Source organism: Cydia splendana, chromosome 25 (genome assembly GCF_910591565.1).
Source record: "Cydia splendana chromosome 25, ilCydSple1.2, whole genome shotgun sequence".
Taxonomy (NCBI): Eukaryota; Metazoa; Arthropoda; class Insecta; order Lepidoptera; family Tortricidae; genus Cydia; species Cydia splendana.
Genome location: NC_085984.1, coordinates 6,234,303 through 6,249,697, shown reverse-complemented (window position 1 = coordinate 6,249,697; position 15,395 = coordinate 6,234,303). Strand labels below are relative to the sequence as shown.

General features: G+C 38.6%; 2 protein-coding genes across 2 annotated transcripts in view; both read right to left on the bottom strand.

Moving 5' to 3' along the window:
* The window catches only part of LOC134802776 (glucose-6-phosphatase 2), a 227,751-nt gene that overhangs the window by 179,636 nt on the left and 32,720 nt on the right, over positions 1-15,395 (bottom strand). The window lies entirely within an intron of this gene.
* LOC134802599 (uncharacterized) lies at positions 3,821-6,486 on the bottom strand. Its single transcript, XM_063775237.1, has 3 exons — positions 6,397-6,486; positions 4,997-5,125; positions 3,821-4,042 (listed from the first exon to the last, which is right to left on the bottom strand). The coding sequence occupies exons 1-3, from the start codon at positions 6,484-6,486 to the stop codon at positions 3,821-3,823; spliced, it is 441 nt and encodes a 146-aa protein (XP_063631307.1).

Here is a 15,395-nt window from a genome sequence, read left to right as displayed (position 1 = left end):
CTAAAAACCGCAAACAATTAGGTTTCGTTGTTTCATCACAGAGTTCCTATGGCCACCTCCTGTCTCTATCATCAGATCAGCTCGATGGTACCATAATACTTTTTGCATTGTCATCCGACTTACATATGTACGGTCTATGCAAATTTTCAGCTCAATCGGAAATTGCGACCCGAATTGTCGGTTGTCGGTTGCCAGCATATTTCTCAAGAAATGAGCGTACCTACCTCTACCTACTTCTCCCATCTTAAGGACGGCAATAGTCACTTTACACTTTACACTTCACATCAGGCGATTCATCCTCGTTTGCGCCCTATATTATCATTAAAAAAAAAACAATTAACGCTGACAATAATCAAAAGACCTTCAACTATACTCTTCTAAATAAACTAAAAAAAAATACCTGCAAAGTCAACTTATGAAGAAATTTAATCTATGTTAATTAATGATTATAAATAGTTGATCAAACTTCACCGCAACCTGAGACTGATCTCAGGCTGCCGTCGAGAAGATAACTTACAACATGTTCATCAAATTGGTAAGTAAAATAAATAAATATTTGGGTACAATCTTACACAGATCGACCCAGCCCCAAACTAAGCAAAACTTGTACTATGGGAACTTTTGGGATACATACTTAAATAGATAAATACGTACATAATGTTAAGTACCTATTTATACATAGAGAACACTCAAGACTCAGGAACAAATATCCGTGCTCATTACACAAATAAATGCCCTTAGGATTCGAACCCGGGACCATCGGCTTCGCAGGCAGGGCGGCTAGAGTTAGACCAAGAAAAGTCTGCAGAGATCTTGACAGCACACGCAGTGCCAGTGTTATTTATACGTCATAATTTCATAGAAGTTTCAAGTCAAAATTAAACCTTCTGTAGACTTTTCTTGGTCTAACTCTACCCACTTGGCCAGACAGGTCGTCAAGTGACTGTTAATTATTAATTACAGACAAAATTGCGCTTGATTCCAAGACGGTTGGAACTTTTATAATTTGGGGGTTTTCAGCCCCCAAATTGTTATTTATTTATTAACACACAGTAGGTACAGCACTTTTGTATTTCCGATGACAATGCAATGCTAACATGGAGCTGAATATGATGATGCAGTCGGAAATTAGCCAAATAAACTCTTTGTTGGGAAGACATAAACACATTGAGTTTAGGCTCATTTGAAAAGCATAGAAGTGCTTGATAGACATGCAAAGGAGAGAAAGTACAGTCAGCAATAAAATAAAAGTGTGTATCAAAAAAATGTTTTGACGGTTAAGTACTTGTTTCTTTGCTTACTCCGTTGGCTAAGCGACCCAAAATGAGACTTGGCCTCCGACTCAAGACAACGCCACTTTTCTCGGTCCTGTGCGACCTCTCGCCAATACATATGCCTCTTTCAATCTTTTTGCTTTTTGTCAATTCTTTCTTGACTTGTTTCTTTAACCAACAGTTACTCATCTGCGCTGGTTTTGCCGCCGTCGTCATGGCCGCCGCGGCGCAAAATTGCCCGCACTACCCAAACTGCGACACGGATCAGGAAGACCCGTTTGAAGACCAGGACTATCTTGCAGATTATCTATATAGGAACTTTGGTATTAGAAATTGACATTTTGTGGCATCGCGGTAACATAGAGAACTATTAGACACCAACGGCGCGATACGGGAAATGAATTAGAGATCCACTAGATATGAAATAGTATAGATATGTGACGTTCCACGGCAAAAGGTACATTATGGCCGCAATAATATTGGAGCGGCGTTAATAATAGCGTAAGCGCCAACCGCCATAAGGTACCTTTTGCCGTATCTTTACTATTTCATATCTGACTACTAATACTAGTGAATCTCTAATTCATTTCCCGAATCGTGCCGCAAGATATGTCAGCAACGATTTTGATAGCACACGCAGTACAGTGTTATTTTAAACGTCAATTTTCTATGAAATTATGACGTATAAATAACACTTGCACTGCATACGCCATCAAAATCATTGCAGACTTTTCTTGGTCTAACTCTATTTTATTTTATTTCATTGTAATTTGCTTCAAAACAATGTTGGTGAAAAAACAAATAATGGAATGCTGCGATTGTCAAAATAAAATGTAAATTATTGGTACAAATATAAAATGCAACTTTATTTTTTACAATGTTACCACCACTACTGTCAAAGCATGAGCCCCATTTTTCATGCTCTGAATTCCCGCTCTCTACCGCGAACACCGAAGTTCGCAAATTGCGGAGTTTTTTCTCTTTTACTCCAATAAAAGCGTAATAAGAGTGACAAAGAACAATGCCCGCAATTTGCGAACCTCGATCTTCTCGATTGTAGCCCGGGTGCGGAGTGTATAGATCAGCTACCCAAAATTTTTGTTTCCTAATATTTTTTGTTCCATTTGCGTTTTTTAACCATTCTTTTTTTTTCTCAGTAAGTAGTTAATTTTATTACACGCGTATGTTCCATTCGCTTCTTCCAAAAAGAGTAACGGGGCGATTCGGGAAATGAATTAGACATCCACTAGATATGAAATAGTAACGATATGTGACGTTCCACGGCAAAAGGTACCCTATGGCGGTTGGCGCTTACACGCTATTATTAACGCCGCTCCAATATTATTGCGGCCATAAGGTACCTTTTTTCGTGGAACGTCACATATCTATACTATTTCATATCTAGTGAATCTCTAATTCATTTCCCGAATCGCGCCGTAAGTAATATTGCCGAGAACATTTCCTCCGTACTCTGTGTCGACGAAGCCCCGCGCCCTGCGGAGCTCCTATTTCCGGGCGGTTTGCCCATCGGGCATCTGAAGCTACCTAACGCTAACCTACCTATCGACTTACACTTTGGGAAAAAAGCGACTGGGACATACCTACAGTCAGCAGCAGAAGTTGCTAAGCGGGCGAGGTGTTCAAAATGATCTTGACGACTTTATTGTTAAAAGAATAAGACCTGTAATCAAATTAACTACAGTTTAATAAACGACTGGTTAACAAGAAGAATGGGGAAAAACGCGAATGGATCATAATAATAATATTTGGAACAAAAATGTTGGGTAGCTAATCTAAACACTACCTTTAGGATGCAACAAGGAACCCTTCTCCCCTCCCAAGGTTAACCCCCTTATTCATAAACGCGCTACAAACCTCAATTAAGTAGCTAATAATCGTTTGTCTTTATCTGTCATTTTTACTTATGTATTTGTAAGAAAGGGATAAAACATAATTTAACTAAATCAGGCCCGTAAAGTTTTATGAATATAAGGGGGTAAGGCGATAAGAACGTCTTATAATGTGTACGTAACTTTACTTAAGGCGGTTTGACAATAGGTACCTACCTAGTCTAAACTACTTCTCTTTACTTCTACCAAATTGATTGTAATAGAGAGTTAGAGACCAAGAAAACAACGTGTCCCTTAGTTTGTCATCCAAGATAGATGGCGCTGTACTGCGCTATATGTTTTGCGGTCACTGAATTGTGAAACGTCAACTTTTGACAATCAGAGTTACCGCAAAATGTATGGAGCTGTACAGCGCCATCTCGTGTACCTGTCTATTTCGAAGCACGAAATTGTCTCAGGTTTTACGCATCTTACTCAATCAATGTGTCTTTGCTTCTAGAGTTGACCAAGAAAAGTCTACAGCGACTTACACGCAGTGCAAGTGTTATTTTAAATGTCAAACTTCTATGAAATTATGACACTTGCACTGCGTATGGTATCAAAATCGGTGCAGACTTTTCTTGGTTGGCTTGGTTGGTTGGTTGGTTTGGTTGGTTGGTTGGATTTTGGTTGGTTTGGTTGGTCTCTACTAAACTACTAGTCTAAAATAAAAGACACAGTAGGTTGCCGCTCCCCTAAATCTGGACACACTCTGTTCCTCTTTCTATTCTTCGTCCTTGTCACGCTCTCTATGAGCTGCATGCTGTGCTGCTCTAACAGTAACCGTTTGAAATGGCCGAGGATCGCTGCAGTACTGACATTTCCTTCTGTCAGATTGTCAAGCTTCACGGCTATTGATGCACAGCTTTCTGGAGTCATCTGAGAAAGCAATTTTATTCTTATATATTACCAGTATAGGGACCGTGCGCGTTGGGGGGTCTGCCATCTTGTGGCCTAAATCTGAAACAATGTGCACGTGTACATTGCCAAAGCAAGTGCTACCATCTACCGTTCTCTTAGGTACGTTTCCTTGTGCATAGTAAGTTCTGCCATCTTGTGGGCTACATCGGAAGCATGAACGACACATTTACGCCTCGCGCCAAAAATCTGACGGCTCCTATGCTGCCCCCTATAGTTCATGCACGGGGCCTATATTATTACCAAAGACATATGTAACTCCGTATAAGATGAATAAAGTCTAAGAAAAAAACGTGCCTCGGAAATCAAGAAAAAGTCATTCTCGGATAGATGGCGCACACACCTTTGGCCTATGGTCGGCTAGATGGCGTTGACGACACCGTTTCATATTTAACAATTTTAACACATAGGTCTCAGTGAATGAACATGGGTCCAAATGATATAAAAATAATAAAACCATTTATCCATATATATAAATTTTTTCGATAGTTTTATACGTTTTCATTTTGAGTTGTAGTCGTGTGTCGATAGATGGCAGTAAATTTAGTGTGACTACATAATTTACGATGACAGGACCCCTCTATACTATCTATTCTCTTTGTTATTACTTATTACCCTACATAACTAAGTACCTATACTTGACGCGTTGAATGACGGTCCCTAATGTCCCTATATGACAGTTCCTCCAAGTCGCTTTTGTATGTCGTGGTACAACCACGTGGTCAGAAATAGTTATTTGTTTTACAAGGGAGCAAAGTTGTTGTTTAACCCCTGGTGATAATATTGATACCCGAGCAAGCGAGAGATTCTTAAATTAAGCCACGAGCGTAACGAGTGGCTAGAAACGTGGAATTCAGCGTTGCGAGGGTTTCAAGGCACAAGGGTCAAATATTCGGGGCGAACTACTAGTTTTACCTTAGAGACCATAGGTATGAAAACTTCGAGGTCTTTGGAGTAGTCATGTTGCGTTTGCCTTGACTTCAACCAGGTGTAGTTCCCCTCGTTCGGTTGGTGAATTATTGACTCCTTCATAAGAGACTCCACCTGTGGAACAGAAGCATTAAATATGTGACCCAATGTTTTTTTTCTTAAGCTCTGAATATATACCAAAACACAAACTCCCGCTATTAAAAAAAGTTGTGATTGGTCAATAAAAGTTTTGATTGGCTATAATGAAGTTCTATACTTATGTCAAACCACTTGCGCGGCATTACAATATTTGACGCTGTTGTCAACATGCGTGCTGTACTTAGAGGATATAACCAACGGAGACGCCATGTCTAAATTTTTCGGTACAAAATCGTCTGCCGTTTTTTGCGGGGGAGGGGCACATCAAATGTATAGGTACGTCATGTCAGATAAACGTCAGTCCATACATATGGTTGACCATTGGCCGCCTATTTTCGACAGAGGGGAACGCCTGTTAATGGCGGCTCCATTGTTAATTACTCCGAAGTGCTGTACAGTTGAGTCGCTCGCGGACTATAACCCTCTATTCTCTTTGGTTGCAGGGACTGTGTGGTGGTCAAAAATCGTGAGTTGGAACCATGTTCAATCCTCAGTTGTTCTTTTATAGAGCAGCAAAACACCGCTACGAAATTCTATGAATAAAAATTCACAGAAAAAAGTTAAAGAAACTTTTCACTCCATTTTATCGTAATGTACTTTTTAATTCTCCATGCATGAGCATTATGCTGTCATTTAGGCCGAACAGACGTCATAATTAGAAGTGTCACAACACAATAAAATCAACAACACAATTTTAAAAACTCAAAATATAATAAAAATGGACTAAATTTCGGACTTGTAAAAGTTGAGCGACACAATCATGATACAAAGTTGGATGAACTTACCGAAACTGTTTCCTCATGGAGATGGGGATCCTAGAAAAGTTATTTTTTAATCTCCGTCTAATTCTAATACAGTCGCTCTCATGCATATTGCCATTCTGCAGGTGCCAAAATCAATTCGACCAAACCGTCTCGAGAGGAACACAAAAATTCGATAACCAAACAAGCCCCTCACAATTCGACCAGATTGTAAGTTCTATTTACGGCGATATGGAACAAATCGGAGTGACGATGCCATACGAGTGTCAACGGAGCAAGTATCCTGTAAGAAAACAACCAAGATATCATTGTCGACTTGTCATGGACGGTATAGTCAATATGTCTCAAGTTTATTTCGACATTAATGGAAACAGACATTTATTTGCAAAAAGTGCTTTGGGTATGGATTTCGGAGCTACCGAAGCTACCACAAGCCCGAATCTGAACTATTGCAATGATGATGATGTTCAAACATGCGTATCGAACCATAGAGGGCGCTTGAATGTAGCGGAACGAGATAACAACAGCTCCACTGATGATTTTAGATATCAATACCCAGACCGAATTAAACGTCATGTTGACATTACTCTAAACAGCCCAGATGAGGATGGGAGTCTTTCCCTAAACAATAGTCGAACTATAAACAGTTGTGACAGCTTGAGTCCATACCCTTCAGATGAGACCCTTACCCCCGATCGAAACAAACCCAGTAAATTTGATTACTACGTAAGTCCTACCGATTCAAAACTAAGCAACAGCTACAACAGTCCCCAAATACCTGTAAATATTAAATCTTCTTGTTATTGTGACCACTGCGTATGCGTAAGCCCATCTGAAAACATTAAAATTAAAGTAATAACTGTAGGCTCTGGTATTAGTCCAAACCGTTCAGATGATTCTAACAAATTTAGTAAAAAGCCGACAAGAAATGTTGCTACAGAAATTAGAGAAACGAATTACAATTGCATTACGCCATCCACGTCGAGCGTTCGGAATTCACCTATCCATGTTCATACGGGTAATAAAGAAGTTAAATACACAAATGACACGTGCAGTAATAGCTTTAGTTCCAATTCCTCAGATGAAGATAGCAACTATCTTCAAAACTATCCGTGTCAAGAAGTTACATATGATAGCAAAAATCACAATTCTTATAATTCGTATAAATCCTCCAAAGAAAGTTCCTCCTGTCTCCCTCCAAGTTGTAAACACAAATTCTCTTCAAGCAGTAGACCTATGTACAAGCATTTCATTTTCAATGTAGAGAGTGAAGACGAATTTAGTCTAGAAAACGAAAGACGAAGAAATCCATACGACAGTGACTTCCCCAGCCCAATCTCAGGTTTACTATACCCCAGTCTAATACCAGGAATACTAATTAAAAGAACATGTCGTAGACCTTTTAAAAAAGTCAGAATCAGAGATGAAAACGACAGTTACTTAAACTCACCGAATATGGGATGTCCACATACACCACCAAACTTTGCAACTAAAAACTGTTTAAACCCAAACACGCCAAGACGTGTAGATTTTAAAATAGACAGCTGTTCAAGTACACCAGACGATAATGCAGAGAGTGAAGACGAATTTTGTCCAGAAAATGAAAGTCCATACGACAGAGACTTCCCCAGCCCAATATCAGGTTTACTATACCCCAGTCCAATCTCAGGAATACTAATTAAGAGAACATGCCGTAGACCTTTAAAAAAAGTCAGAATCAGAGATGAAAACGACAGTTACTTAAACTCACCGAATATGGGATGTCCACATACACCTCCAAACACTTTTGCAATTAAAAAGTGTTTGAATCCAAACACGCCTAGGCGTGTAGATTTTAAAATAGACAGCTGTTCAAGTACACCAGACGTTAATAATGAAAACCATATATTAACCCCAGCAAATAGTAGACAGTTTCAGACAAAACAACAAAAAATATCCATGAATCAAAGCTACTTATCTAAATGCTGCTGTGATCATATGAAACACAACACGCCTACATGTCATATTTATAAAAATATAGATCCAAAATCTGTTTGTTATAAAATGTGTAATTGCGAACATGATCCTAATAATTGCCAATGTCGTATAAGGGATATTATCAAAATTAATAAGGAAATTATGGAACAAGAAAAGAGAAGAGAGCATATCTGTATTACGGATCGTTGCTGTTGTCATCACATTGAAGAAAATAGCCAAATGGACGAAAACCAGAGTGTATTAGAAAACTTTTGTGATAAGAAAATAACATTACCAGGTAGATCTATCTTAAAACAATCTGTTAGCTACTCTTCGACTTCTCCGAGATCTGTAGGTTGTCCTAAATCTGCAAGTTTGTCTCCATGTAACTCATGTCTATCACCGGATAGTCAAAATGATAATATCCCAAATCGTCTGATTAACCATTGGGTAGACTACTATGTTGCTTTTGTAATGTTGTGAAATTATGGGACCGTGATTATTGACAAACATCAGGTTTTAGTGGCCAAAATTTAATGACAGACAATAGGAGTTCGTATATCGATAAAGTCAATTGCCTATCGATGTTTTTCCAATACTAGTGTTTGCTTCAAGTTTTGTTAGTACGTGGGTATATTTTAGTAAGTACCTATTATTATGGAGACGATGAAAATGACACCTAGGTTATGTTATGAGTAACAAGTTTCGAATTATCTTTTTAAATAAGAGCAATAAGCTATTATTATGTAAAAATTTTATACTTTCAACAAAATATATCCACGATATTTTTAAAAACCAAACTTGGAGCGATCACTGTATGGAAAAAAAATGATTAATAAGTTTATCGATACAGGAATCTCTCATAAAGTTTTGTTTGATGTCTGATTAATTGATTACCTATTGACTATTTATTCTACAAAGTAATATTTAAAAACGTCTATGTTCTTCTTTCAAATATACATAAAGCATATTTTAAATAAACGCTTGGTTAGGCGTAGCAATTTTCAAATATTCTTTTTAAATAAAATAAATAGATAATTCAGCTATTATTTTGTTTAATTTTTATATCGTCAACAATAGTCATTTGTTTCACAAGGGAGCAAAGTAGTCGTTTAACCGCTTGTGGTAATAGAGTCAGACCAAGAAAAGTCTGCAACGGATTTGATAGCCCTCGCAGTGCACGTTTTATTTTAAACGTCAAACTTCTATGAAATTATGGGGTATAAATAACACTTACATTGCGTGGGCTATAAAATCCGCTGCAGACTTTTCTTGGTCCGACTCTATTAACACCCGTGCAAGCGAAAGATTCCATAATTGAACCACGAGCGTAGCAAGTGGTACGAAAAGTCGAATCTTCAGCGTTGCGAATTTCAAGGCACAAGGGTGAAACAAATTTTGCCTCCGAGTGAAAACAATTCACGACACAAACTCGAGGAAAATCCTAACTGTAAAATATCATACAAAATCAAACCAAATCAAATCTAAATGAACGTTATTAAAAAGAATTCATTGATAATAATTATTTATAAGTAACTTTATATAGTTACTAGCTGAGGTACCCGGCTTCGCTCAGGGTGCTGACATGAGAATTGTGTGGTGGTTGTAATAAAAGGTAAACTTTAAAATATATATAGGTATTTTTTTTACTACAATACCTATACCTACTTCTATGTACATTTTTTTTATTTCCAACTCGTGAGCAACCTACGTATAGTTGACCGTGAGAAAACCATAGGGAATAGGGATAACTGGAAGTGTTTGTCGAAAATCTCCTGAGAGTATGAAGGTAAAGTAGTCCACAATTTTCTAGAATATTCCACAACATTTGAGTGTGTTCTGGAAAACTCCATAATGATCTGGGATCCTGGATTCTAGGCTATATACGAATATTTGATAACATTCCAAAATATTTTGGAATGTTCTCGAACATTCTAACCTCACAACTGTCTTGCTTTAAATATATACCCCTACCAATAGGTAGCTCCAATCCCATAATAAAGGCTTCGAATGGGCCCCAATGTTCCAGAATATTCCACTACATTCGAGAGTATTCTGGAGTATTCCACAATGATCTGGGATGTTCTCCAACATTCCAGAAAGTTCTGAAATGTTGTAGAATGTTCTCGAATACTCTCGAATGCTCTGGACTGTTCTAGAAATGTCTAGAGGATGAAATTATCTTCAAAGGCACGCCCTTCAGGTAAAAACGGGAATCTTCTTCATGGAAAGACAAAAAAGGCTTCAAATAGTCCACAATATTCTAGATCATTCCATAACATTTGAGTGTGTTCTAGAATGTTCCACAATGATCTAGTATCCTGAATTTTAGGCTATTTCCGAATATTCGACATCATTCCAGAATATTCCGGAATGTTCTTGAACATTCGAACCTCACAGCGTTACCACAATAGGTAGCTATGATCCTACAAAAAACCTTCGAATGGTCCAGAATATTCCACAAAATTCGAAAGTGTTCTGGAATATTCCACAATGATCTGGAATGTTCTCGAATATTCGCCAACATTCCAGAATGTTCTGAAATGCTATGGAATGCTCTCGAATACTCTCGACTGTCTAGCCTCCGACACCCGAGACGGCTTCGATTGTTCCAGAATATTCCACAACATTCGAAAGTGCTCTAGAATGTTCCACAATGATCTAGAATGTTCTCGAATATTCGACAACATTCCAGAATGTTCTAAAATGCTGTGGAATGCACTCGAATACTTTATAATGGTTTGGACTGTTCCAGAAATGTCTAGCCTCCGAGATGGCTTCGAATGTTCCAGAATATTCCACAACATTCGAAAGTGTTCTGAAATGTTCACATTGATCTAGAATGTTCTCGAATATCCGCCAACATTCCAAAATGTTCCGATGTGCTGTGGAATGCTCTCGAATACTCTCAAATGGCGATGGGATGTTCCAGAAATGTCTAGCCTCCGAGACGGCATCGAATGTTCGATGCATTCGAAAGTGTTCTGGAATGATCTAGAATGTTCTCGAATATTCGCCAACATTCCAGAATGTTCTGACATGCTGTGAAATGCTCTCGAATACTCTGGAATGTTATGGACTGTTCTAGAAATATCTAGCCTCTGAGACCCGAGACACCTCACCAGGTACAAATTTTTGTAGGCATATATTTCACGATCTATTCTGAACTTTCCTTCATTAAGTTAAGGTTCAAAATTCAAAAACAAAAACAAGTGCTTCTGGGTCTCAGAGGGCGAAACTTTCAGCCCTTATATCTTCAAAAGCACACCCTGCAGGTAAAAACGGTAAAACTTCTTCATGGACGGGAGATAGAGGGCTACCACCCCATATAGCTTCCTCGGTCGTATCGGGACTCATTTCTGAGTTTTAGCGGCACGCACATTGTACACTTTCTTTTATTATATATATTGATTTACGATACAAGTGCGGAAAAGAGGAAATTCGAAACGAGTGGCGATAAATTAAAACATGACCGAAGGGAGTGTTTTAAATCGACACGAGTTGCGAATTGCCTTTTCGCACGTGTATCGTACAACGTTTTACAGTATATTCCTGGTCCAATTATTTTTTTTTTAACGATGTACCTACTGTAGTTACTTGAAACCGGTGCCTTATGTACCTATCATTCCATTTTTATTTTGAAGAGTGTTACCTTGTGTTATACTTAATTATTTTTCTCAAAATCTAAAGAAATAAACCGACCCGAAAAATTTCATTTCAAAACTACGTCCAAAAGTCATAAAGGCTGCCCCCTACAGAGGCGCTACCGCGAAAACCGAAATACGCAAATTGCGGGGATCTGTCTCTTTTACTCCAATGAAGGCGTAATTAGAGTGACAGAGAAAAATGCCCGCAATTTGCGAACTTCGATTTTCGCTGTAGCCCCTCAGTTCATGCCGATTCCCTCAGTTCATGCCGATCCCTAGTTTGTCTAGTTCGTTGGCTTAAACGAACTCTATTTATATTTCGATAAACACTTACATATTGCAACAGGTCATTTTGAGTGAAACTGTTGATTTGTCCAACGGTGATCCTGTCAAAAAACTTCATTGTATTTTATTTAGCAGTTCAATTTCATTTTTATTACTTTTTACGTAATTACAAACTATGTATTTGCAACGATATGTCACCGAACGTGGGTTTTCCACCAAAATAATATATCAAGTAATTCATAATATTACCTTTATCGATAATATTCAAGTGGTTTTTAATTATACTTTATCATTCCATCCATCCCGAAGTTAATAAGCTTTTCCAATTTTGTACGATTTAATATTTATGTTATCAATAACAGATTGATAACTACCTCGAAACTTATTGATATGATAAATGCAGGAGGCATATTTAGAGTTCCATACATACATATAATCACGCCTATTTCCCGGAGGGGTTGGCAGGGTTATTCCCACTAGTTACCACCAAGTTCTTACCAGTGGTAACTACTGGGAATTTTTTTCCCACCTTTTACCACTGGTAACTACTGGGAAAAAAATTCCCACTAGTTACCACCAACTCGGCTTGGTAAAAAGGTGGGAATTTTTTTTCCCAGTAGTTACCACCAAAATATTGTTAGGATTCAATACTAATAAAAACAGTATAAATAGTATAGTATAAATGTAGCGTGCTGTAATACATAATTATGTATCAGTTAGTGATTCAGTAAACTGCTTTAAAAGTGATCAAAAATATTAATACAGTTTTACCGGCATTAAGTGTATAAACTAAAATAGAAGAGTATCATTCTAGTTAAGTAGAAATTAACTTATTATCCGGATAAAATTTATCTTATTAACTGTAAATATGGATATGGATTGGGATCGCGCAAGTTTGCGAAGCCTTCCTGAAGGGGCAATGTGAATGGATGCGCGTCTAGCTGAAAAACGTAGTTGTAGTAACCAGGCCGCGTAGCCAAGATGCCAATCGCTTACGCTCCGTAGCGATCGAAACGCAACTGTCACTGTCACACTAATATGGAAGGGTGATAGAGAGACATAATGCTTTTCGTTGTCGAAGCGATAGCGATTGTAACCTTGGCTAGGCCGGCAGGGCCCTGACAGCGAGGGTAATGATAGCGAAGGAAGTTATACAACCGTGGTAGGTAAGCGACTACGCAGGCGATTGCGGACCGGAATACTTCAGCTCTCAACACAAGGTAATGTCGAGTCTGGAGGTATGAAAGATGAGTTTGAGGTTGCCCTTACGTCAAAAGAAGCGTTACCCAAACAAATTGCTATGGCAAAAATGCTACGAGCAGAGAACATTAGTGGCATTTAGAGAGTAAAGTTCAAAGGCGCGTACAAGGTACTTATACAGTTATCTCTCAGAACGCAAGCTGAAAAATTAATAAGCTGTCCGGCATTTAATAATGAGAAGATGAGTTGCCAGTGGGCAAATCAGGCTGAGTACTGTTTTGGTCTGATTAGAAATATTGACCTTGATATCGAGGAGGAGAAACTACTGAAAGAGTTTAATGTCTCGCAGGTAGTCTTGGCAATTCGCCGCCTAAATCGACTTAATGAAGACGGCCAATGGGTTAAAAGTGAAGCCATACGTATGTGCTTTAAAGCGACTTCCCTCCCGTTTCACGTATACGCATATGATTGTCGCTTTAAAGTAGAGCCGTATATAGCAGGGCCCTGACAGCGAGGGTAATGATAGCGAAGGAAGTTATACAACCGTGGTAGGTAAGCGACTACGCAGGCGATTGCGGACCGGAATACTTCAGCTCTCAACACAAGGTAATGTCGAGTCTGGAGGTATGAAAGATGAGTTTGAGGTTGCCCTTACGTCAAAAGAAGCATTACCCAAACAAATTGCTATGGCAAAAATGCTACGAGCAGAGAACATTAGTGGCATTTAGAGAGTAAAGTTCAAAGGCGCGTACAAGGTACTTATACAGTTATCTCTCAGAACGCAAGCTGAAAAATTAATAAGCTGTCCGGCATTTAATAATGAGAAGATGAGTTGCCAGTGGGCAAATCAGGCTGAGTACTGTTTTGGTCTGATTAGAAATATTGACCTTGATATCGAGGAGGAGAAACTACTGAAAGAGTTTAATGTCTCGCAGGTAGTCTTGGCAATTCGCCGCCTAAATCGACTTAATGAAGACGGCCAATGGGTTAAAAGTGAAGCCATACGTATGTGCTTTAAAGCGACTTCCCTCCCGTTTCACGTATACGCATATGATTGTCGCTTTAAAGTAGAGCCGTATATATTCCCAGTTTCGCAATGTTCGGGGTGCTGGAAATTTGGCCACTGAGCACGTACATGTCCGACCAAAAAAATCGTGTGCCCTAAGTGTGGAAAAAACCATGAGAACTGCATTACTAAAGTAATGACGTGTGCCAATTGTCAAGGCGCACACATGGCACTTAGTAAAACATGCCCAGTTTTCTTGAAAGAAAAGAAACTAAGAACGATTATGAGCAAACACTTCTGCACATATAAGAAAGCTCTAGAACTTTACTACGAGCAAGAAAGCACCTTTACCGAGTCACCAAGTGATGCGATTGATAACACCCAGTTAAATACGAATACGCCGTATCGGGACGCCTTAACTTCCCAAAAATCTAGTGCAGTAGTTTGTACACCAAATATTAGAAAGGGAGAGGGCAAACTGAAAGATGCTCTTCCTATATCTGGAACTTCTTCTCCGGTGAACAAACAGCAAAGGCAAAAAAATCAAGGCAAAGAAGCGCAGAGAGGAATCCAAATGTGACCTTGAGCAATCGATTCTTCCACCGGTAAATCAAGGTAAACAAGATGGTGAAGATGAGAAAGAGAAGAGGAGAAAGAGCACGAGATTCCGGGAGATACTTCAAAAACTTAAAGAGATCTGCCTTTCAAGACTGACATTGGAATGTAAAGTTAAGGCTGTAGTTAGTTTTTTGATTGAACAGGTAGTGTCATTTGTCTTAGACATCGTGAAGGGCGGCGATATTTTAAATATCTTATCCATGTTTAATTATGGACAATAGCCGAAAAGATTATACTCTTAACTTAGTCCAGTGGAATTCACAAAGTCTAAGACCCAAATTAACAGAAATTGACCTGTTTTTGACACAGGAGAAGGTACATATTGCATTAATATCTGAAACCTGGCTAGAACCTGGCTCGCCATTAAACATAAGCGGCTATAATATTTTTCGAAAAGACAGGGATGACTCACATGGGGGAGTCTGCTTAATTACTCACAAATCGATAAAGGCTCAGTTACTGCCTATTAATGTACCAAATACCGAAATTGAATGTATAAGCATAAAACTTTTAAATTGTAATATATTACATAACGTTGTTTTAGTATACTGTCCACCGAGAGTTAGAACCACCCAATCTGATTGGGACTATATTTTCACACTCTTTCCAAGGAAATGCCTAGTTGCAGGAGATTTCAACGCCCACCACACGAATTGGTCTTATAGAACGGAAATAAGAGGCTCCCAAGTTCTTGACGCTTCACTAGAAGCTGGGTTTGTGTCAATTAATAATGGTCAAGCCACTAGAGTCAAATCGGTGAACGGTATACTTCA

Bases quoted from the DNA above. Each gene is read 5' to 3' on its own strand.
- LOC134802599 (XM_063775237.1), bottom strand. From the start codon at position 6,486: ATGACGTTTAATTCGGTCTGGGTATTGATATCTAAAATCATCAGTGGA. The intron at 5,126-6,396 runs GTTCGATACGCA...TCTGTTCCACAG, and splicing joins ACATTCAAGCGCCCTCTATG to GTGGAGTCTCTTATGAAGGA. The intron at 4,043-4,996 runs GTAAAACTAGTA...TTGCTTTCTCAG, and splicing joins TCATACCTATGGTCTCTAAG to ATGACTCCAGAAAGCTGTGC.